Raw genomic sequence first — 26,063 nt, 5'->3', positions numbered from 1 at the left:
TCTTGCCCATCTTATGGATCAGTCCGCTGACCCAGACTGTGTCATATGCAGCACTTAAATCCACGAAAGCCGCTAACGTTTTCTGACCCCGTTGAAATCCCGCTTCAATGTGGCTGCTTAGCGCTAGAACCTGGTCGCAGCAGCTTCTACCGGCACGGAAGCCTGCCTGCTCAGCGGGAATATGCTTGTCCACTTCATCTTTAATTCTGTTGTACAGTATGCGCTCCAGTAACTTAAAGGTAACGCTAAGCAATGATATAGGCCTGAAATTGGCCGGATCATCGGGGGTCTTTCCGGGCTTAAGTATGGCGATGACTTTGGACTTCACAAACACGGTGGGTAGCGTGGCTGTTTCAAATATGTTGTTGAAAAAGTCAGTTAACCATCGTACTGCACGCTTACCCAGATGGGTTAGGAACTCCGGATACATGTCATCTAGTCCAGCCGCCTTCCCGCACTTAACATATTTTAAAGACTGACTCACTTCGTCGGTGCTGAAAGGTGAATCGAAAGTTTCGCATCTATTTCTGGAATCAAGTAATGCTTTGTTCTCGTGTCTGATGGTTTTAGCAAAGGCTTTGTCGACGTGCGCGCTTTTTGTAATGTTTTTGAGGCGTGTCGCGATGTTATCAGGATGTATAGCAGCAGTGCTAGTGTTCATTGGTGCTCCTGCTCCGCCACCTAGTTTTCGCAGTAGAGCCCAGCTTTTCCTGCTCGAGTGTGTAAAGCTCATGCCTTCGACGCTGTTCATCCACTTCTCTCGACGGGCCTCGCCCAGGGCAGCCAGGAGATCATTAGCAGTGGTGGCATCGTTATTCTTGAGGTACTTCTGATACTTCGCTTCAATCTCCGAAGACCAACCAGGGATATACTCTTTTCGGAAGCCTCTAGGTATGCACCTTTTAGCCGCACCTATGACTATGCCACAGAATCGGTTGTAATTCGCTGCTTCTGGTTTCAGCCATCTTACGTTTGCATCCACTTGGTGTTTGTATGCTTCCCAGTTAGCTTTGGTCATATTCCAGCGAGGTTTTGGCAAAGAGTTAACAATTGGAACCTCCAGTCCAATCTTTATTAGAGCGGGGCGGTGCTGGCTGCGTGGGAAATCATTTAGGATAACTCTGCTAACAGGAAGTATGTTTCCATGATCATCCTCAGAGACGAAACAAAGATCTGGATTTGTATCGCGCTGCCACCTTGCCGATCGGAATGAACCCTGCTGCTTCGCGTCAAAGACAAGATGGAGGCTTTCCTCCGTGTACCATTTATTAAGTGTATCGCCGTTAGAATTACTGGATGTGTATCCCCAAGCTGGATGTCGGCTGTTGAAATCCCCCAGGTAAATTGCTGGGTGAGGGTAGCTTTTTAAGGGAGGGTTTAAAAAGGCATTGTTGGGGGGCTTGTACACTGATGTCAGGGAGATGTTGCAAATTTTTAAAGAAATAACTTCAAAGTTATTGTGGTCTGACACTTCCACTATCTCAGCACCCAAGATGTTAGACCTTACATAAACAGCCGAACCGTAAACCGGTGAAAGGGTATAGGCTACTAAGTTAAAACCCGGGATGTTACCACGGTTGTCAAATTTATTTATATTGTCTATGTGATGTTCCTGGACGGTTATCACGTCAACATGATTATCATGAGCAAGTCGCGCAAGGTAGTCGCATTTAGACTGTGACATTCCTTCGATGTTAATTTGCAGTATAAGGACAGAAGGTCCTAAACTTTTTGTCGATGAGCCCACTAAGGGCCGAGCCATTGAGCGCATTGGAATTTTCTTGAGAGTTAGGAACACAGGAATAGCTGGGAGGCTCAGAGGGAGCAAATCCAGCTTGCCAGGAACAGTCGGAATCTTTCAGCCGTCTTCAGAGTGAAGCCTTTAATTTAAAAAAAATTTTAATATAAAAAGTAGAAATACAAAAAAAAAGTCTAAAATTACTTTAGAGGTGCAAATGACTCTAAATGTCACAACTAAAAATAAAATGTATATCTACTTAATCTAATTCTCCTTAGAGATGTATATGGTTTCCATGAGTCAAAATCACTCTCACACTCTCCTCCCTACTAACTTAGTTTTTAGACAAAAAAACTAAATCTAAATCGGTTCATCCGTTCGGGAGCTACGATGCCACAGACAGACACACACCCGTTAAGCAAGCAGAACTTGCGGTAACATTGCTCAATGCTACATCTGGGAGCTTGAAACTTACAATTGCAAGCTTGCAACGTTTGAGCAACGTTGGAGCCATATTGATGTTAAACGAATTCGGCCGCGCTGTAGATAAACCCTGTAAGTTTCCCAGATCGGATTTTTACAACTTTCTATAACTTTGAATAGCAATGTTGCTGATACATTGAAATATCAACTTACTAGAAAGTTACGACGAAAACTTTTAAGAAGTTCATTTTTGTACATTGCAACAATAGCACATTTGCAACTTGTACGTAACTTACACGCTATTCATTACGGCAATGTTACATTTACAATATACCAATAAGTTTGAAGTTTTATATTGTATTAACTTTTCATAGATACCTTTTAATAAGTTACAAATGTAACATTGCTTTAAATAACTCTTGTGAAGTTCCTTGCAAGTTTCATTTCTGTACATTGCAACAATAGCACATTATGCAACTTGTACGTAACTTACACGCTATTCATTACGGCAATGTTACATTTACAATACACCAATAAGTTTAAAGTTTTATATTGTATTAACTTTTCACAGATACCTTTTAATAAGTTACTAATGTAACATTGCTTTAATAACTCTTGTGAAGTTCCTTGCAAGTTACACTTGTAATGTACCTAAAAGTAGCTCTCATAATGTTTCATTTGAAACTTCTGCTATGGTTATATTTGGTATGTTGTGTCAACGAATCACTGGCAGTTTATTCGTTTAGTGAAATAATAATATTGCTGCAATTTACTAGATGCACGTTTTGTGCAAGTCACTCGTGAACCGTTCACACAATATTTCATAGGGATTGACGACCGGTCTGGCGCAGTCGGTAGTGACCCTGCCTGCTACGCCGCGGTCCCGGGTTCGAATCCCGGTAAGGGCATTTATTTGTGTGATGAGCACAGATATTTGTTCCTGAGTCATGGATGTTTCCTATGTATATAAGTATGTATATATTATATATATCGTTGTCTGAGTACCCACAACACAAGCCTTCTTGAGCTTACCGTGGGCCTCAGTCAATCTGTGTAAGAATGTCCTATAATATTTATTTATTATTTATTATTATTATTATTTATATATTTCAGGGAACGTGATTTTTGTGGTTGGTAGGACGTCGCAAATATAACTGCACGCAAGGTGCTCTGCAATCTTCGTGAGCCTGAGCGAGCCTCGTGCGGCTGCCAGCTGCCGGTTCAAAGAGATCTCGCTTGATTCGATCGCGATTCGATTGAAACAAGCTAGATTCTCTCCAAAATCCGACAGCCAAAGGCTCGCGCGCGAGTATGCTCGACAGGTTCGGATCCGTGCGCAGCTTACAGATACTTCCCAGCATAATTTTAATGATTATGTATGATCAAAATAACTAGAAACGAAAAAGTCAAACTTAAAAACTACCTCACACAAAAATCATTGATTGTAAAACAAAAACATGGATATACAGACAACATAATTATTTTATTTGAAGTTTTTTCTTCAGACCGCAAAAACAGCACCATACTAATGAAAAATGATATGTATACTTATGTAGTGTTAGACATTTGAATTGAACAATGTTATCATAATACACACAAACACTATTTTAAAACACTGCGTGAATACTAAGACGGTTAAGAGCCCGCAGGACCCGAGCTCCTTCTCATATTTGAGGAGAATACACCCGTCGCGCTGTAGAGGCGTCACTAAGGCCGTTCGCACACGCACCTACTCCTCGCCTCAGGTGACATACCTGCAAAAAATTAAATTCATTAAATCTATAATTCTGATTGTACACGTGAAACATGAGTTTGCCGCTGATGAGATGAAGGATTTATGATATTTTGTATGATTTAACTTTATTGATTATTATTACACACTATCGTTTATTACACACTATTTATGTCACACTTTCGTTTTCTATCGATCCCTTATTTGCCAAGAGTGGCACTGAAACTTGAGTAGTTTCATGTGCTCTGCCTACCCCTTCATGGGATACAGGCGTGATTGTATGTATGTATGTATGTATGATTATTATTATTATTTGCCTGAGCGCTTTTGGAGCTCGCATCCTGCACAGTCTCCAATACGTCTGACGATTTCTTAGAAACTGATAAGTCTTCAAGAGGATACTTTGCAATTGTGGTTTTGTACATGGAATTTTCCTGTACTTAAAATATTTTATACCATACAAAATTACAAATGAAGCATTAGATAATTATAAGAAACACATTCGCAAAAGTAATTTTTAAATCAAATTTCTATTGAATATGTCTGATAGCGTGCATTAGGGTAATTTCGAAAGTCACAGAAATGTCACCATTATTTCCATCATCATATCAATATTCCCCTTTCGAAATTACCCGAGCATTTCTGTGCTTCGAAATTACCCCAATGCACCATGCTAAAAGAGTTGACCGTGACGTCACTAAACACAAATTCCTACTATTTCCATAATTAGCAAACTTAAAAAGAAGCTGATTTGTGTGCTACTCTGCGGAGGCGGCACCATAATGTTAATGAAATGCAACTAAATGTACGTATTATGTTTATGACTGTACCTCAGCAGTTCTCGAAAAGTTTATACAAAAATTAAGGGAAAAGTTAAATTTGTTTTTATTAATTCCTATTTTGTTACCAAGATTTTGTTGATAAATTGAGATTTTATTAAGTTTTATTTCGTCATTAGGGTTCTCTAGTATCTATATTTTCTTAATTATAAAAATTATCCTGTATATATCTTACGAAAGTCGAATTATATTACAAAATGTTGGTAACAAAATAGGATCAATTAAAATTTGCTGACGTGGCATTGTACAAAGTTGACGGGAATTGCTGACCTATACTGCCCCGCTAAGCCGAGTGGCGCTATCTCAAAACCAAATGATTTTGGAAATGGAACTGTCAGTTATAGATCCATACTAATATTATAAATGGGAAAGTGTGTGTGTCTGTTTGTTTGTCCGTCTTTCACGGCAAAACGGAGCAACGAATTCGAACGAATTGACGTGAACGAGTTGACGATTTGACGTGGTGATTGATTTTTTAAGTGGATATAGTTGAAGGGATGGAGAGTGACATAGGCTACTTTCTGTCTCTTTCTAACGCGAGCGAAGCAGCGGGCAAAAGCTAGTACTTTATAAGTTATCTGTGGATTTCCGTTTGAGATAGCGCTTTTCGGCTTTAGGAGGCCAGTATAGGGGGCAACGAAATAATGGGCTTTGAGCGTGGAAGGGACATATCTCCGTCTCACTTACCTGTACACCTCCTGACATAATAGCTCATAAGCAGGGAGCGTACTTTTCATGCCGATGACATTAATCTGACATCACGCTCCAAATTGGGTGATCCCAAATAGTTTATTGTAAATTATTAATCATTACTCGTCAATTATTTTAATCATATACAATTTACTTCAAATACAGTAGTCCATTTACATGTGGCATAAATAATACCTACTTGAAATGTGAAACGTGAATAAAATTATTTGATTTGTTTTTATAAATAAATTTAATTAAATAGTATTGTTAACAACACATTACAATAAATACGTAGAAAAGAGAATTTCTCTCTAACGTAAAGCACACCATCCTTCTTGCATTCATTACCATGCAAATAAATTCATAACTTAAAATGATATTGATGACTAATGATTAATAATTAACAATGATACAATTTGTGATCACCCTATATGGAGCGTGACGTCAAATTGATGTAATCGGCACGAAAAGTACGCTCCCTGCTCATAAGGTTCAGGTGGAATGCGGAACTACTGAAAGTACATAAAATTACTAAGTTGTAATGATTTTTTCAATACGTACATAATAAAAGGCATTTGTACGTCAATTTCCATAAGAAAAAGTAGATAATGTAGATTCTATCTATGAGTACCGATACAATCAAAGCCCATTATTTCGTTTCCCCCTATAGGTGCAGTCATAAACATCATACGTACATATTGTACGTTATACGTAATTACGTACATCATTTTACCATAGTTAGTTGAAGTTCATTATGAAGGCATCGCCGCCGCGCCGCAGAATAGCACACGCTGAATTTACTAAAAGGAAAGTAGACTTCCCACTTAATGCTAGTTAGTTACACTGTCCAGTTTTTGGACAACTATATATATTATAAGAGTGACCCACATGTCAGTGCGCTCCCTAAGCGTATTCAAGGCTCTCAAATTTGTTGAAACATACATACATACATACAACATACATACAATCACGCCTGTATCCCATAAAGGGGTAGGCAGAACACATGAAACTACTAAAGCTTCAGTGCCACTCTTGGCAAATAAGGGGTTGAAAGAAAACGAAACTGTGACATAGCAGTGACAGGTTGCCAGCCTCTCGCCTACGCCACAATTTAACCCACAAACATGAAACATGGTCTACAATAAATTTAATCGACTTACGAGATTTGTTATTAAGAGTAAAGTCTAAAAAAAACCGGCCAACAGCGTGTCGGGCCACGCTTTCCGGCCGTAGTTTGCCGTATTTTTCTCCAAAACTACTGAACCTATCAAGTTCAAAACAAATTTTCCTAGAAAGTCTTTATAAAGTTCTACTTTAGTATTTTTTTTTATATTAGGGTTCCGTAGTCGTAGTTTCGCCATGTCTGTCTGTCCGTCCGTCCGCGGATAATCTCAGTAACCGTTAGCACTAGAAAGCTGAAATTTAGTACCAATATGTATATCAATCACGCCGACAAAGTGCAAGAATAAAAAATGGAAAAAAATGTTTTTTTTAGGGTAACCCCCTACATGTAAAGTGGGGGCTGATATTTTTTTTTTCAAACCAACCCCAACGTGTGATATATTGTTGGATAGGTATTTAAAAATTAGTAAGGGTTTACTAAGATCGTTTTTTGATAATATTGATATTTTCGGAAATAATCGCTCCTGAAGGAAAAAAAGTGCGTCCCCCCCCTCTAACTTTTGAACCATATGGTTAAAAAATATGAAATTTTGAACTTGATAGGTTCAGTAGTTTTTGAGAAAAATACGGAAAACTACGGAACCCTACACTGAGCGTGGCCCGACACGCTCTTGGCCGGTTTTTAGGGTTCCGTAGTCAACTAGGAACCATTATAGTTTCGCCATGTCTGTCTGTCCGTCCGTCCGTCTGTCCGCGGATAATCTCAGTAACCGTAAGCACTAGAAAGCTGAAATTTGGTACCAATATGTATATCAATCACGCCAACAAAGTGCAAAAATAAAAAATGGAAAAAAATGCTTTATTAGGGCACCCCCCCCCTACATGTAAAGTGGGGGCTGATTTTTTTTCATTCCAACCCCAACGTGTGATATATTGTTGGATAGGTATTTAAAAATGAATAAGGGTTTACTAAAATCGTTTTTTGAATAATATTAATATTTTCGGAAATAATCGCTCCTAAAGGAAAAAAAAGTGCATCCCCCCCCTCTAACTTTTGAACCATATGTTTAAAAAATATGAAAAAAATCACAAAAGTAGAAATTTATAAAGTCTTTCTAGGAAAATTGTTTTGAACTTGATAGGTTCAGAAGTTTTTGAGAAAAATACGAAAAACTACGGAACCCTACACTGAGCGTGGCCCGACACGCTCTTGGCCGGTTTTTTTTTAAACATATTATGGTTCAAAAGTTAGAGGGGGGGGACACTTTTTTTTCCTGTAGGAGCGATTGTTTCCGAAAATATTAATATTATCAAAAAACGATTTTAGTAAGCCCATATTGATTTTTAAATACTTATCCAACAATATATCACACGTTGGGGTTGGAATGAAAAAAAAAATCAGTCCCCACTTGTGTCGCTCAACTTCAAACGTGGGTAAATCCATTTTGCTATAAGGTTAATTATCTTTCAGATCATATTACATTTTATATAAAATAAACCTTTTAGCAGAATGGATTTACCCACTTTTGAAGTTAACACTTTCGCAACCAGGCTAAATTTCGAACAATACCCCAGAAACCGACAGTACCCGATAGTCGGGCAACGACGTGCAACTCAATGCCGGACGCCGCGAACCCGATAGTCGGGCAAGCGGCGGACGCTCAGGGCTGTGCCAAGTAACTTTCGTATACATGCATAAAATGAAAGAGTGCGTAGCACAATGTCGAAAATCAAATGTTCTAAGTACGAAATTCCGAAAAACATGACATCGAAAATCAAAATTGCTAATGTACGAAATTCCTAAATTCAACAGTGAAGTTAACTCCTCTTCGCGTAATTGTGGCTGAGAGTTGTGCTCATCAACTACTGCATCCTCGCCGAATATATTTATTAAGTCTCGCTCAATGTCATCAGGACCACGAGCATTCGCCATCGTCGTAGTAGAAACAACCAAATTAATTATCAATTCCAATCAGAGGCAAAACCACAAAGTCCAGTAAGAAAGCAGAAGTCACAGTTGTCCAGAAACAAGCCGATAGTCGTCAAAATAAAAATTAACACAACACAACAACGTCCAAAGCACATCACAAACCATTACGGAATGGCTCAGATTGCAAATTTTACACCGTGACCGGTGTGAAAAACCCGAGTCGCTAACTTCAAATAGATATTTATTTATTTATTTATTTAATATTTTATTCAAAGCTACTTGTTTTGCTTCCACGCAGTTGCTATTTTATGACTTACCTATTGTCTTTTTCTGAGAACTGCCGCTTAGAAATTAGAATGTTGTTAGGTTCTTAGTTGAATTTTTTGGTTTATTTTTCTCCGAATTTTGTTTCACTAAAATAATCCTATGAGTACCTACTTTATCACTCTTAAATATTCGTAAACACAAATTAGGTTGTACGATTTACGAAAATTCTAACTCCTATTGATACATACCCGTGTATGCGATTTAACGTAACCAACTAATAAGAATTATTATTTTGTAATCGCATTAGGTAAAGTAAATAGAAATACAAAGTGAATTAATAAATATAATAATCAACTGTACCAACTTTTCGACCACATAAGTACATTATAATCAGAAGACAGTCAGTGGCAGCCCTGAGGTAGCGAAGATGCAAAGCTTGCCCGACTATCGGGTACGTTGGCGTCGCGTGAAGGTTTATAGCTCTTGCTCGACTATCGGGTATGCCGGCATCTGAGTAAAGTTTACGAGTACCCGATTGTCGGGTACGCGGTGTCCAATGTGTTAAGCGACACACTTTACATGTACCCTAACAAAACACTTTTTTTCCACTTTTTATTTTACCACTTTGTCGGCGTAATTGATATACATATTGGTACCAAATTTCAGCTTTCTAGTGCTAACGGTTACTGAGATTATCCGCGGACGGACGGACGGACAGACAGACATGGCGAAACTATAAGGGTTCCTAGTTGACTACAGCACCCTAAAAATGATGTGAGGTTGAGATGATTATTTATCAATACATCCTTATTATAGGCTACTTTCCTTCTAGTCAAATCAGCTTCTTTTTAAACTCTCAAAACGAATTTGAATGATTTGCTGATATGGAAATTAAATGAAAACGTGTCGACTGACATCAAGGTCAACTCATATGATCATTATAAATTTCAATGAGACTTCTTAAATAGAAATTGGGTTTAAAAATATGGCAGATTATTTTTAAAGGCAATTTTTATTTAAGTTTTGCTTTGTCAATCTCCTTGCTCTCGTTATCACTACTGTCATTGTCCGACATTTTGTATTTACTGAATAAAAATACAGAAATAAATAAATGAAGAGAAGGGTAAAATGTGCAAGCTAACCAAATTCCATCGGGCCAAACAAGGTGAGTGAGTGCACTGTCGCGATGACACATGGATCTGCAGTTGGAGAATGGCCTGGCACGAAGTAGCGGGGCTCTGGGCCACAACCATCTGAAATGTCCGGTACGTGGGCTATATAAAACAAGTGCAAATAACAGGGAGGGAGGTGCAGAAACAGTTAATGAGAAAACCCAGGAATATTTATGAACACACACAAATAATTTGCAATTAAATGCACCCAAATATCAAATGCTACGCAAACGCTACACATCTCTTAGGTTAATTAAGCTGAGTTCGGACTATCAAAGGGTCATTTTGGATTATTTACGTGACGTTTTTATACTTGGTACACAATAAAATACAAATATAAATGTTGTAGATAAGATACAAATATTGTACTCTCGACGGCTTTTTATTGTCAAGTTGTAATATCAAGCAATCACAACTGACTACATACCTAAGGGTCACTTGCACCACCGAAAATGGAGGGTTAACCCGAGGCTAACCCACCATTTCATATGGAATTTGACAGTCGAAAAGGGAATCAAAATAGACGTATAAATGCACAACTACCTTTCTAAGCTTGAGAAAGATCCGCCGCGTCATTTGCACCCGACGACTGCGTGATGACTTGATGACGTGGCACTGGGGACTTCATTGGCCATTGCTCGCAGGCCGGGTCCTGTTATTGATCGCCGACTTGTCCAGGATGGCGGCAGATGATGGGGCATGGGGCAACAAAAAGAACCCTGAACCTGAACACAGTGAAAAATTATATTGAATTAGAATGTTTAAAATAAATCGCGTAATGCGCCATGTCGGTAGTCCGGTGGCGAGCCTTTTTTCTGTAATATGATATCTTGGGGATTCACGCCGATTCAGTGCGCGCCCCGAGACACGCAACGCTTAAGTGGGAACGCCAGAAACCAACCTAGTCCCACAATAAACTATCGAATAGTTAACTGCCACATAGGCTGTAAATGGGTAATTAAATAGCAAATCTCACCATTTTTCCGATCCGGTCAGCTAGCTTCAGCTAGCGGATTTATTTCCAAGTTCACACAGCAGCACAGCACGCACGACACGACAGAAGATGGCGGCATTGGCGTCCGCCGTTTTTTTTTTAATTTATTTCCAGACCATGGATACAAGTCCTTCAGTCGCTCGCGGCGCGTCGCGGTCCGGGGTTGCCAACTCTAAAACCGTTCTCAGAAACAGAGGGAAAATTATATTTATAATATTCAGAGCCCGTAACTTTCATAATAATATTATTTAGTTGCGTCACCGTCAGTGGCGAAAATGCATATCGTGATTTCGCTAGGACGGGTATATACATATAAGTTGTATTTAATAAGAAACCCCCTTAGTAATTAGTCTCTGGCATATAATTTATAAGTGTAGGTATTCAAAGAAGAAAATATTAATTTACGTGAAATGATCAATGAAGGATTTAGAAATTACTGACAAATATTATTTTGTATGTTTTAATGTTTATCTTTTAATATTTATTGTGATTTATTTTCAACACGGAGTAAAAGTGTAAAAGCATCTCAAATAAAATAATTATAATGTATTAAATGATAATGCAAGTTTGAATATACTATACTTATGACGTTTTTCAGTACAAAATCGTGCTTCGAAGTTTCGACCCAGCATAATATAATTCGCTTCTCGTTTTTCTTGAAACGAGTTTTAACTTTTTTTTTCTAAAAACATAATTCTTGAAACGAGTTTTAACTTTTTTTTCTAAAAACATAATTCTTGAAAGATTTTACTTTTCACTTTTTGACATTTATCAATGAGGATAGTGAAACCTCAGTGAAACTAATCTCCATAGTGGCATCAACTCCCTTAAAAAGATCTTTTTTACTGAGTAAGGCTTCCCACAGACAGTCTTAAAAATTCATAATCTTAAAAAAAAATTGTATGCAATTGACACTGACAGATCTGTCAGTGTCTTGTCAGTGTCAGTTTGAACTGTCAGATTGCATACAAGTTTTTTTTAAGATTATGAATTTTTAAGACTGTCTGTGGGAAGCCTAACAATTAGATTTTTTTTCAATTGATAGTAACTCTGAAGCTAAGCGATGTCCAAAAAAGTATAAGTAGGTACATGACAATATAGTCTCTAAAAGTGGTCAGGAATACACTGTTAAAATCTTTTGACGACGTTAAAAATATTTAGGGTCTGTTTAACAATGTCTAACTAAAGTATAGCTAATCAATAAATAAATTAACTGCGAGATAAAACATCCCACAGTTTGCGTTTTGGTCCAAGAGCTGGCAGGATTTTTGAGCAGGTCCTTGAGGCAACCTGGAAAGGTGCTCAGATGCTTCTCCAATCATAACCCACATCAGGTCTGCAAGTCTGGCAGCTGGGGAGTGGGGCTTTATCGAGCTATGAATTAAAGATTTAATTTTTTGGGCCCAAAAAAGGTGTTTGAGGCAACCTGGAATTATTAAAAAGTGAAAGTAGAGTTCCTCAGAAGTCGTATAGTGTTCATGCCAGATAATTTGGCCGGGTTCTTCACCGCGCCAGAACCGTGCAAAGTGGTAAAAAAATCCAAAAAAGGTTCTTGAGGCAATCTGTCATTTTTACCAGTAAAACATGAGGGTCTAAATAGCCATGAAAAAATAATGCCATGACATGAGGTGGGTGGGTGGGTGCCATGACGTACCCTGCCATTCGATCTTGAAAGTCAATTTTTTAGTTTTTCGTAAATAACTCGTAAACGGTGGCCCATAGCAAAAAAATATGTTAAACAGAAAATATCTATATAAAATTTCCTACAAGAAAGGTTATGTACGTTTTTTCGATAGGATCAATATATAAATGGACTAGTTTTTTAAAGGTGCGCGGGGCCCGAGGGCATTTGATTTTTCCAAAAAAATTTTTCTCATTCCTATTTTTGGACCCCGTTCTTACCACGTGAAAAATTTTAGCGCGCTCGGACCGAAGATAAAAAAATAACAATTCAAAGTCGGCCATTTTGAAATTTTTTAAATGCTATTCGATGGACCTCAGATAACTAACTACATACAACATTAGTTTAAGTACTTTTAACCTTTTTCCTACCGTTACGGAGCTATGGGGATTAAAAAAAACCTCCATACAAATTTCAATCAGTCTTCAAAGGCCACCATTTTGAATTTTTCAAAATTTTGTTTTTGTATACTAATCTTTGGGCGACTGTACACGCATCTGCCAAGTTTCAGTGCGCTCGGACCATTTTGAAATTTTTCAAAAAAAAAAAGTCGGCCATTTTGATTTTTTAAAAATGCTATTTAGTGGACCTGAGGTGACTGTATAACATTTGTTTTAGCACTTTTCACTTCTTTGTACCGTTACGGACCTGTGGTAATTAAAAGACAAACCTCCATACAAATTTCAATTAGCCCTCAAAGGCCGCCATTTTGAATTTTTCAAGATTTTCTTTTTGAATATAAATTTTGAGGCAACCTTCCACCCGTGTGCCAAATCTCAGCGCACTAGGACCATTTTGAAATTATTAAAAAAAAGGTCGGCCATTTTGATTTTTTTTTTAATGCAACTTTTTTCTACTCCGAGACCTGTATGACATTTGGTCGAGCACCCCCGGCTATCTCTTACGGTTTAAAAGTTGCCATACAAAATAAAAGTGGCCAATTTTCTCACACTCGTAGCATTTTTAATTTTTTTTTAATTTCATTCGAATCAAGGCCGCTAAGAGATTCAACGACCAAAATTTGAGCACTCTACGTAAAGTCGGCCATTTTGAAAAAAAAAAAGGCGGCGTCAAAAATTTCCCAGGGTCCTCACTGCCAAGAATAATGTTATACAGAATTAATCTACATAAACTTTTTTAATATTATGTAGATTAATTCTGTGTAACATTATTTTTGGCTGTGAGCCACCGTTTTTGAGTTATCAACAAAAAACGGCCCATGTAATCTATTTAAAAATACTTTCCAACTAAAAAAATTATCCAGCGTAAAAACCTATATAACATTTCTTATAGGAAATTTTATGTAGATATTATCTGTTCAACATATTTTTTTGCTGTGGGCCACCGTTTACGAGGTATTGACGAAAAACGGAGCATGTAATCGATTAAAAAAAACTTTCTTACTAAATTATCCATTTATATATTGATCCTATCCAAAAAACGTACACAACCTTTCTTGTAGGAAATTTTATGTAGATAGTTTTTGTTCAACATATTTTTTTGTTGTGGGCCACCGTTTACGAGTTATTTACGAAAAACTAAAAAAAATGACTTTCAAGATCGAATGGAAGGGTACGGCTACGGACCCCACCTCATGTCATGGCATTATTTTTTCATGGCTATTTAGACCCTATCTTTTACTGGTAAAAATGACAGATTGCAACCGAACCCTAATAAAACTTATTATATTATATTATTATTTATTTTTTCCACTTTTTATTTTTGCATCTCAGCAAAAGCAAATTTCAGCGGTTTCCAGTCCAGGACGGACGGGCGGATGGACAGACAGACAGACAAATATGGCGAAACTATAAGGATTCCTAGTTGACTACGAAATACTAAAATAAGCGCCAAATTTGAAACATGGGCGAAGGTTTATTGTGCCATAGAAAATTTGAATTAGGCGCCTTTTTTAAACGACAGTATTTGCTTGGCCATAATTTTCTTTAAATAATTTTATTAATGTAAATGTTGCAAATAATTGTGAAAATAAAGTTATCGAATAATAATACTAAAGCCTGACCAGAAATATATGACTATTATTGTCAAGAGGGCGCTGTTTATTCTGATGTATGGGGTGACATTGCAGTTTAGTATGAAGAATAGTTCTCATATTATATTTCTCTCTTTATTAGTCTCTCAGGCTTTATCAATCTATGACTTTCGAGCCAATTCGTCACTACTTTTAAAAATTTCGTATCTCACGCTGTTCCTCAAAGTTAAAACGCAGTAAGTCTATATGCATTCCATACATACTTACTACAATTTTCTTTTCATTGATAGACGAAGATATGAGTTTTTTTTTAAAGTAGTGACGAATTATTTATGTCTCCTGATTTTTAGGACACGTGTCTTCTGATTTTATTCAAATTGGACCTGGCAACACTGAAATAATGTCAGAATCTTTTCTTTGACATTATTTACAATTTATATTATTGTACATAATTGGTTTTTTCACTATTCTTAAGCTAAAAAAAACACCTGTTTGTCCTCCAAAGAATACCTTATGTACGTATGAAACATATTCTTTCTTCTAGTATGAATTGTACGCATATTGCCAAACTTCAGGTTTAATTAATATAATATTGTTAATCAAACTACCTCTTCTATTTTGCAGTGGATTCACAGAATGATTGAGGATTTGAGGGAAGCATGTTAAGACTGTGACAATATGGTCTTAAGGCAGCCGGCCTCATTGAGAACAAGAAAATATTCTGCTTCATGTAGCGGTTGTTATTTGTTAATATGACATGTCTCGGCAGTGTAGTGACCCTGTGCTTAATTAAGGCTTCAGGCTCAAATCATGGTGAGGGCATTTTTTTATATGATAAACACTGACATTTGTTTCTCAATAAATGTATTATTATACACGGTCAGAGTATAGCAAAAGGACTTAGAAAAATTTGTGAACAATTTTTTTTTTGTTTTTATGCAGTACTATTCTAAAACATTACTTTGTTATAGGTAAACCAAAATGTAAGCGGCCGGTTGAAAAAGTAGCAGAGTCGAAAATGGAAATTAATGAGCTGCAGAAGTAAATTTTAGAAGAATAATTCTCTTCTTTGTTGTATCCTTGTGGCTGAGGGACATGACGAATGAGGCCATTCTTTACCAGTGCTCTTCACGCCACTCAATCCTGGGCCCGGTGCATGCTAGCCTGCAGTGGTCTTTGTCAGAGATGTTATTGTGTCTGCCCAATGTGTGCCCATGCTGCCACTTCTTCACTTCCTTGCCGTGTCCTGTGATTATGGGAATAATATGCAAATAAAAACCAACAATGGGCCATCGAAGAACAGGAGAGGGCATGTGGGCCTTAGAGAAAGAGTTGTTAATGTGAAGACTAAATAAATTCAACAAATAAAATCTCAACTATAATACTGTCTTTGGTACACCCGCTACCATCGCGTCAAATAGTGAAAGTGCAGTTCAGTGTAAGCAAAGACAGTGTACAAGATATACCACTCACCTATGGCATTAGTGTTACTAGACCACATTAATACATAAAGACTATTTTTCTAAACTTGTCCAAAAATTTTATTAAAAAGGTGTCGGAACGCCTTCTCGGGGACCAAATAGCGGGTTCCTTCTTTGCTCAGAGGTTGAGTCTGGCGGTGCAAAGGGGAAACGCCGCAAGCATTCTTGGGTCTATGCCGGAGGCAGGGGATCTGAGGGGGTTTTTTATATTTAGTTATAACCTGCTTGTGTTAGTTTTAGTCTTTAGGGTTTTAAGATTTAATTATAAGATTAAATATATTGTTCGTAGTTGTTGTTGAATAAGCAGTGTTTGTGTGTCTGACTAACGAAAATATAAATTCAGATTCTAAACGTCTAAACTTGTGTATAGCTCTGTGTTGTCTTAATAAATCCTATTGGAAACGCTGTTGTTGTTCTGATTAGCCAGGCCTAAACGGTACCCTTCACCATCTTATAAGAGTACCAACTATTGGGAACCTGAACCTAAATGACAGTAAGGGTCACTTGCACCACCGAAAATCCGAGGTTAACCCACCATTTTATATGGAATTTGACAGTCCACTAACCTTGAGTTAAGCGGGTGGTACAAGTGGCCCTTAAGGGAACGCTATCACACAATGAAGCTAGGAATATATTGCGCGGACGTCTGCGATTGCACGTGCATGACCGACAATCGATAGTTTGCACAATTCAGTGTATAATCATTATCCAGATCGCGTCCGCGGTCGAGACCCATAATATGTTCCTAGCTTTACCAGTTCCACAATATAATATATCGTCACTACTTTGAAAAAATCTCGTATCTCACCCTGCTTCTCAAAGTTAAAACACAGTAAGTCTATATGCATTCCATACATACTTAATACAATTTTCTTTTCATTGACAGACGAAGATACAAGTTTTTTTTTAAAGTAGTGACGATACAATATTATGTGGTATGTACGTGGCTTGGCCCGAACCCACTGATGCACACGCCGCTACGTATCAGGGAGGCAAGTATGGTCGCCCGATAAATGATAAGATAAAACATCAACATCGTTCATCGCTCGACCATACTAATGCCTGCCAGGGTGCACACGTAAGGCACCGGCCACATCAGAGCGTCGCGTGTCTCGGGGCGCGCAACGGACGTCGGCGCCACGCCACCTGAGTGTAATTCAAAAAGCGTCTCCTCAGTACATTTTGTATAGGAAGGACGTAAGGCGCGCCGCCAAGCGGCGCGGCGCGCGCCACGCCGCCGCCACGCAACCGGGGGCGCGTCTTAGTGACCGGCCACACCAGAGCGTCGCGTGTCTCGGGGCGCGCAACGGGCGTCCGCGCCACGCCGCTTCAGTGTAATTCAAAAAACGCCTCCTCAGTACATTTTGTATAGGAAAGACGTAAGACGCGCCCCAGGTGGCGTGGCGGCGGCGGGGCGCGCGCCGCGCCGCTTGGCGGCGCGCCTTACGTCCTTCCTATACAAAATGTATTGAGGAGACGCTTTTTGAATTACACTCAGGTGGCGTGGCGCGGACGCCCTTTGCGCGCCCCGAGACACGCGACGCATAAGTGGGAACGCTGCCTTACGTCCTTCCTATACAAAATGTACTGAGGAGACGTTTTTTGAATTACACTGAGGCGGCGTGGCGCGGACGCCCGTTGCGCGCCCCGAGACACGCGACGCTCTGGTGTCGCCGGTCACTAAGGCCGTTTTCACATTATCCGATCCGAATATCGGATGTCGGAAGGATTTTAATGGAAAGTAAACTGCATGCTGGGGATGAATCTATTGAGTGGTTCGTGATGGAGTCGTTGGATATCCAACATAGGTCTTTCAAAAGGTGTAGGGGTTTGAAATGAAATTCGTCCTTGATGTAACTTACCCTAAGACCGTTTTCACATTATCCGATCCGATATCGGATGTCGGAAGGATTTCAATAGAAAAAATCCAAGATGGCGCCGGTAATGTATGGGATATCGGTCCGACATCCGATATCGGATCGGATATTGTGAAAACGCACTAATACCTACCCACCGAGCAGTAAAAAAACAATCTGAAAAATCTAATAGGTATAGCTCAAAACATCTATTGTGTTTATAATTTGCCCTGATGTTATGCTATTTTGATACGGGTAATATTTATAGATTCTAAAATAGATTCATTAAAGGAAATATCAATTTGTGATAACGCAGCAAAATTATAAAAAATATATTTAAAACGGTCAATGACTGCAATATTGATGTTAAATGTTTAATAAACGTTATTATTTAAAATTGGTGCAACATTGAGAAATTAATTCTTAAAAAAAACAATTGCCGTGACATTGTATTTATAATTACCTGTAATGTTACAAAATAAATATACCGGTTATATCAAAAGGTTTTATTGAAGTAAATCTTAATTTGTGATATTGCAGCAACTACATAAAACCAATATTTCAAGTGGTCAATTGCAGTAATATTGATTTTGAACATTTGGGAAACTTTATGCTACGTATCAGGGAGGCAAGTATGGTCGCCCGATAAATGATAAGATAAAACATCAACATCGTTCATCGCTCGACCATACTAATGCCTGCCAGGGTGCACACGTAAGGCCGTTTTCACATTATCCGATCCGAATATCGGATGTCGGAAGGATTTTAATGGAAAGTAATAAACTGCATGCTGCTGGGGATGAATCTATTGAGTGGTTCGTGATGGAGTCGTTGGATATCCAACATAGGTCTTTCAAAAGGTGTAGGGGTTTGAAATGAAATTCGTCCTTGATGTAACTTACCCTAAGACCGTTTTCACATTATCCGATCCGATATCGGATGTCGGAAGGATTTCAATAGAAAAAATCCAAGATGGCGCCGGTAATGTATGGGATATCGGTCCGACATCCGATATCGAATCGGATATTGTGAAAACGCACTAATACCTACCCACCGAGCAGTAAAAAAACAATCTGAAAAATCTAATAGGTATAGCTCAAAACATCTATTGTGTTTATAATTTGCCCTGATGTTATGCTATTTTGATACGGGTAATATTTATAGATTCTAAAATAGATTAATTAAAGGAAATATCAATTTGTGATAACGCAGCAAAATTATAAAAAATATATTTAAAACGGTCAATGACTGCAATATTGATGTTAAATGTTTAATAAACGTTATTATTTAAAATTGGTGCAACATTGAGAAATTAATTCTTAAAAAAAACAATTGCCGTGACATTGTATTTATAATTACCTGTAATGTTACAAAATAAATATACCGGTTATATCAAAAGGTTTTATTGAAGTAAATCTTAATTTGTGATATTGCAGCAACTGCATAAAACCAATATTTCAAGTGGTCAGTTGCAGTAATATTGATTTTGAACATTTGGGAAACTTTAAGTTTAGACATTGAAGTAACATTGAAAACTTGATGTTTAAAAGTTAATGTTGCTGTAACGTTGCATATGTAATATAGCTAATACCTTGTTGCAGCAATGTAATAAATGAACATTTAAATAACTTGTAATCAAAACATCCTTGCAATATTATAATATTAGTTTTCATTTGTCATGTTACAATAATATAGCACTACTAATTTTCTGAAAGTTTCAAATTACCAATAAGTTGAATGTTGTTGTCATATTTCTCCGACCTTACATTCTAAACTTACAAATGTGAGGTATGTAAACTTACTGCAAGTTATTGTAAGTTTCATGCTCAGTGGGCACACAGATAGACAGACAGACAGACACGTCAAACTTATAACACTCCGTCGTTTTTGAAGAGGTACGATAGATGCTGGCAATAAATATTTGTTCTTGTTCCAAGCGAAGTCTCACAGTTGTTCTCAGTTTTATCTCATCACACATTTATTCTACTTTTTCTTGTTCTTCCTAACACACTTCCTAGTCTAGACCTGTTCCCATTTACTTTTGGTCGGCCATCCTTGTCCTCAATTTCCATCTAGCAGGGTCTTGTGCTATGTCTTTATTCAAATTCAAATTCGACGACCGGTCTGGCTCAGTCGGTAGTGACCCTGCCTGCTAAGCCACGGTCCCGGGTTCGAATCCCGGTAAGGGCATTTATTTGTGTGATGAGCACAGATATTTTTTCCTGAGTCATGGATATGGCTCATGTATATAAGTATGTATTTATCTATTTAAGTATGTATATTGTATATCGTTGCTTAGCACCCATAGTACAAGCTTTGCTTAGTTTGGGGCTTAGTTGATCTGTGTAAGTGTAAGGTGTCCCCGATTTTTTTTAATGTGCTTCTTTTACGTCTTCTACAACACATTGATTCATCAAATGGCCACTCAACCTATTTAATGCCGGATTATCAAGGTCACCCTTCTATACATTGATACTCTGTTGAAAGGGTTTATCTATATCTTTAACCGACTAGGTGCACGGTCCATATCGTAGATTATATTTTCATAAAAAAACTACTCAAGATAAACTGTGTTTGATGATATTGAAGCAGTTTCATTTGTGCGATAATGATAACCTATCAGTGCAGATAATTACTGAATTCTGGGTAAACTCCGTTAGTTAAACTCATTCAGAATATTGTCCAAAAAATTTGCTACTGTTTGAAAATTAGAAAATACACGTGAGGCCATTTCGGACAACGAGAATCTTAGTTTTAAGCACATTCTAATAAATATTTAAATTGTGAGGGTTAAATAAACAAAAATATAATAGCCTCTATGAAGAAGAGTTCGTCTAGTAATACAGAAATATTTTGTTTATTCTAATAACGTTTACACGTGTAGGTATATCACGACCCAGTAGTGAGAATTCTAAAAGTACTCTAATATAGTTTATTTTGAACAGTAAAATAAAGTTGCGTGTGACTTATATTGTTAAAAAAATAACTTTAAAGAAATTGCAGTTCTGCATGCATAGGTTTTAAGATTTGTTTTTAGTTTATTAGCAGAACTTAGTTACTTTCCTTGGACCGCCTTACATCAGTCATGTATTATAATACCCATCGATAAAAGATAAAATAAAAATCGTAATTTTCTTCCCTTCAGTATCAATGATATTTCTTGTATTTAGATTTAGTTATTGTACAATACTGCCATGAAAAAGAAACTAGATTAGTATCAGTATTAAACATTAATGATTTTTGAACTAAGACGAAAACATATGCATCGGGGCTAGTAAATGCGAAAACGCCGACACCAGGGTCGAGTAGAAAAACGAGGGGATGCCTTTGCCTAGCTGTGGGACACTCAAAGAGGCTAAAAAATAAATATATATTGGTTTACTCATGGCCTCAGACTAGCCGAGGTGTAGACGTGGCCTACGATGTAACGAGCTCGCCTATCAGAAGGTGTCTGTTCACGCTCGATTTTAAGGTTGCTGGGTTATATGAGCCGAGAAATAATAGACGCCGTCAAGTAATTCTACTCCTAGGCAGTGAGTGTGAGAAAAGAAGAAGCAAAGTGCTTCCCCATCGGTAGAAGTGGTTAGTCGCCTCATAAACGATAGGTAAGTATTTGGTAAAAGTAAGGCATTCAAAATAGTAGTTCAAATTGGCTACCAAATAATATTAAATATTTTAATTATATCGCAGTTTCGTTTTCTTTCAACCCCTTATTTGCAAAGATGATGGTGGCATAATGAATTTAGTAGTTTCATAAATGCCTATTTATGGGATACAGGCGTGATTGTATGTATGTATGTATGTATGTATGTTAATTATATTGATACCATTTTCTTTTACTTTTTTGACGATCACAATATAGATTCTTATAAATTGACATAAATGTAATTTGTACTGTAATCATGTTGTGAAATAAATATATCTAATCTAATCTAATCTAATACTACATGGCATGGCAGTCACTTCGGGAACTATCACGACTGTAGTTCTTCAAATAGCAAAGATGATGGTTACCATATAATAGGCAGTATCTAAGCGACCGTTTGTCACTTTTTTGAGTCGCGTTATTTTCCAGCGTGGCATTGATGTTTTCTATAAAGTGTCATCAAAATGATGATTTATCTCAAGTTTGTTTTTTTTAGTTCACGGGTGTGTTTTTATGTGACTGGGGCATAATGAGAGGCATTAAAGCTCGAATTCTAATTTATGATACAAGCCAAAGGCGACTTATATATGTATACCTACTTATTTAAACTTTTCTGCATAATTCTTTCTACCAGTCAAAAAAACCTTACAAGTTATTATAGAAAATATTGGCTTAGTGACAACCTACGTCGTCTAATCCAGTTTAGATCTATGAATAGCAAAGGAAGCAGATGATTGGACCAGTCACCGGAGTGTCTTTAATCGAAACATAACTGGCGTCCACTTACCGAGTTCAAAACGAAGTTTTGCATATAAATTATAGTACTACATTGTCCGTTTTGCACTATTTGAGCACGTCCCACACTCGCTAGGCACAAACCGACCACCAATAGAAGCATTCTGTGATTTCTCCCCATCTTGTATCACTCACGGCACGAGACCTAACACTACAATGGTTGTTTATCTCGCCGCATATCATTTTTATACAATAGCTTATCAATTGATTTATCTTTGGTTATAATTATTCGCTAATCGGATAGGTGAGAATATTGTTCCCGGTATTGTATAAATTATAAAAACCGCTGTGTCTTGTGAATCCCCTTCAGAATAACAAGACGCCGTGTTTGAAGTTGTTGTGTGCGGCGCGAAGAACTACTACCAAACAATATACAACACATTGCAAAAATAAATTTACAACGCCGCTTTACATATCTGTTTTTTTACATCCAATATGATTTTATTAATTAAGAAAATGGTACATAGAAGTGGTAGATAGAAGATTACTTTGCTGAAGAATCCGCGAATAGTTATATAGAGGGTTTCCTGGTGAAACCTGATAAGTTGAGCAAACTGGTTTTTGAAATTCGAACTATGTGCAATTCCCACAATGTTCGTATTTCAAAGAAAAATTATCTCGATTTATTGGGTTTCACCAGTAAACACTCATTATATGGTAACGTGTTAGTCAATCAGAGCTAACCGGGAAGCGGGGTAGTTAGGCACAAGGGGAGTTTTGAACACCCACACTAACTCCTTACCTACAAGCTTAAATACACCTGCGGCAACACTCAAACGTGCCTTTGTATGTGTGAGTGAGATTCATACAAGAATAAATATGCAAAAAGAATAAACACCCTCCACCGAAAATACAAAACTCGACACGTGTTTCGCCTTTCTACGAGGTAACCTCAGGTGCCGTAGCCGAATGGCATTTCTGCGACGCGAAACGAAAACGAAACGCCGTGAAAGGTAGTCTGGCACTCTCGCGCCAATACGCAAGAGCGATAGAGATAGATATCTACGAGCGTTTCGTTTCGTGAGCGTTTGTGCTATTCAGCTACGTACCCTGGAGATGTTGACGATGCAAAATCCGGCAACTGAAAGCTTCAGGTCAGATGACAGTTGCTTTTGCAAATACTTACAAACTGAAATAAATATCAAATATAAAGAGAAAGTGACCAAGGCCTCAAAGTGTCCAAAGCTGGATTCGAACCAGCGTTCTCCATTTTCGCGACGGATGCCTGAACTACTCGGCCATTCGGACACGGTGGCAAGGGTCAAAATTTTCAAATATATGACACAATTACCGAAGGCTTGCCTTGTCAGCTATGAGGCAAACTATGTCGGTCGCGCATAGGTCCCTTTAGTCACCAAAAGCGATGTCTCTCGGACATTGCATCGTCTGAAATAGACGCTAAGGCCAGTAGTAGTTAAAAAGTAGTGCGACTACTAAAAATACAAATTAAAATATTTTCTATGGAGATAATTTAATTTGTTATAAGACAGTACTTACGTAACGTGTACTTGCACCAATTCTAGGACTAGTTGCCAAGCGAACCCCAAGCACCCATGAGGATAACGCAAGGATAATTGACAATTATCTCGTTAGATTTCGACAACATTACAAGAAAACTGAACTAATTACTATTAGCACATCTCGGACATCGGCGATCAAAATATATGAAAAAGGCGCGTTCCTAGCATACCTACATTCTAAGCTCGTTTAGGTGAACGCGTACCATGCTTGTATGAGTGAGATATGACAGGTGGGCTGTTGGCGTTTTTGACAGATGGTAACTGTGAGGTAACCGAGAGAGGGTGGGCGGCACTTTCAGCGGGGAGCGGGAGTGGCCATACTGTACGATAGTACTCTTTATTATACTGTGCTATTAGCGCATAGTTTTTTGTCTGGTATTCAGATGGCTGCCGGTTTTGTAAAAAATTGTGCTTACGCCAACCCCTAGGACTAATAGTTGCTAAGCATACCCATTAAAGGTGTCAAAAACCCTGATCGAGAATTATATGTGTTAGAGTGTATCACAACATCGAAACCGAACTAAAATACCACTAGGATCTAGTTATCCTTCTGAGTTCTAAATCCAGATGTCAGTCGCTTTCGTAAATACCTACCTAGTACTTACGAACTAGGATTATTTTCCAAGCGGACCCAAAAAACTTTGGCAAAAAGCCGGAATAACGCGTGGAAGATGATCGAAAACCTATAGGTTGTAAGGTTGTAAGGTTGTAAGGTTGTAAGGTTGGGCTGATGGTATTCTTTCTACTAGTAGTTATGCTCTTTCCTACACTGAGAAAAAATACAACCAGTTTTCATGTTCGTTCAACAAGTTTTTTGGTTAAAATAGCGCCTACGTGCTCTTTGGTTCAAACAACAAGCTACTTGTCATTTGAATCGGCAATATATTTGAATCAACAAGTCGATTTTATAAAAACAACCTGACACATATTGTTTTAAACATACGTTTGGCTGATTCAAACGGATAAACCGCAACAAGTCGAACTTGTTAAATTCACAATGCAAATTTCTCTCAGTGTAGGATTAGTTGCCAAGTGGACCTGGCACCCATGAGCCGTCGCAAAACCCCGGGATAAAGCAAGTATGATCGAGAATCATCTCCGCTAGTGGTCGACAACACGATTACTCAATTGAAATGGGCGTAATTTGCTAAATCACCCGCGTCCTCTAAGCTTTCCACTGCTTATCGGTCGATCCATTTGCACTGGGCGCTTTGCTTACCTAATCAATCAGTTAGTTGATTGGACCTATCATTGCATAATGAAAAGCAACAAATAATATTTACAAGGCTCGTTGCGCGAGACTTGTAACTCTTTTCACTAAGGCCACAAAATTATTATCAGTAAAAAGCAAAGGGACAACGTGGGATATCTGACAGACCTTTTACCTTGAGTGAACTGATAGTGGGCCCTTAGTGCGTTTTCACAGTATCCGATCCGATATCGGATGTCGGACCGATATCCCATACATTACAGGCGCCATGTTGGATTTTTTCCATTGAAATCCTTCCGACATCAGACATCAGATCGGATAATGTGAAAACGGACTTAGGCTAGGCGATGTGCGGTTTAAGATTGTAAACAAATCAATGTTAATGTGTAGGTACATGACCGCGACCGCGCGCACCGCAGATGTCACGCGCACCACGTCATGTCCGTATCTGGACGCACTTGTGTGACTTTCTATACAAATAAACCTTCTTCGTCGAAACCTCATGACTGCGAGTCGTAACCACCATAAGTCGCGTACGTTGCAGTGCCCACCACTCAGGCCGATCTTTTGCCTTCCTAAAGGATCCCTGGAGCCCAACGCGTGTGGCCTTCATGATTGTGTCTGCTGCGTCCGACGATCAACGCCTTCTCAAGGCTGTCAGGATCTCGCCTGGCCAAATAAGCCTATAATTCTCTCTCTTTCTTAATACAAATAATTACGAGGCGTTCGATGCAGGTCTATTAACGCTTACTTTAAAACTGCGCGTCAGCGCCAAGCCGCCGTTATCTGAACAAATAGATCACGCGGCAGCGCGCGTCGTCGAGCGTTCACCTGAACTTAACCTTAAATTAGATCGTAGGGTTTATCACATACAAAAAAGTGTCGTTCATTCATTTCGATTAGTTCCACCCTCGTGATTGTTCATGCTCCATTTATTGACTGATTTGTTCCACATCATCTGCCCTTTCAAGGTT

General features: G+C 38.2%; 1 protein-coding gene and 1 long non-coding RNA gene across 2 annotated transcripts in view; one reads left to right on the top strand and one right to left on the bottom strand.

Moving 5' to 3' along the window:
• Positions 1-22,503, bottom strand: part of LOC125232437 — a 43,460-nt gene extending 20,957 nt beyond the window's left edge. Inside the window, exon 1 of the mRNA XM_048138095.1 lies at positions 22,352-22,503. Within this exon, the coding sequence (XP_047994052.1) occupies positions 22,352-22,480 (129 nt within the window). The 5' untranslated portion in view covers positions 22,481-22,503. The remainder of the gene's footprint in view (positions 1-22,351) is intronic.
• LOC125232440 lies at positions 14,808-16,467 on the top strand. The gene is made up of 3 exons (XR_007177741.1): positions 14,808-15,096; positions 15,206-15,394; positions 15,553-16,467. It is a non-coding gene; the product is annotated as an uncharacterized LOC125232440 (long non-coding RNA).
• Positions 22,504-26,063: the final 3,560 nt, after the last annotated feature.

The sequence above is a fragment of the Leguminivora glycinivorella genome, chromosome 13 (genome assembly GCF_023078275.1).
Source record: "Leguminivora glycinivorella isolate SPB_JAAS2020 chromosome 13, LegGlyc_1.1, whole genome shotgun sequence".
Taxonomy (NCBI): domain Eukaryota; kingdom Metazoa; phylum Arthropoda; class Insecta; order Lepidoptera; family Tortricidae; genus Leguminivora; species Leguminivora glycinivorella.
The sequence above is the reverse complement of the archived record's forward strand: the minus strand, read 5'-3'. Positions and strand labels throughout refer to the sequence as shown.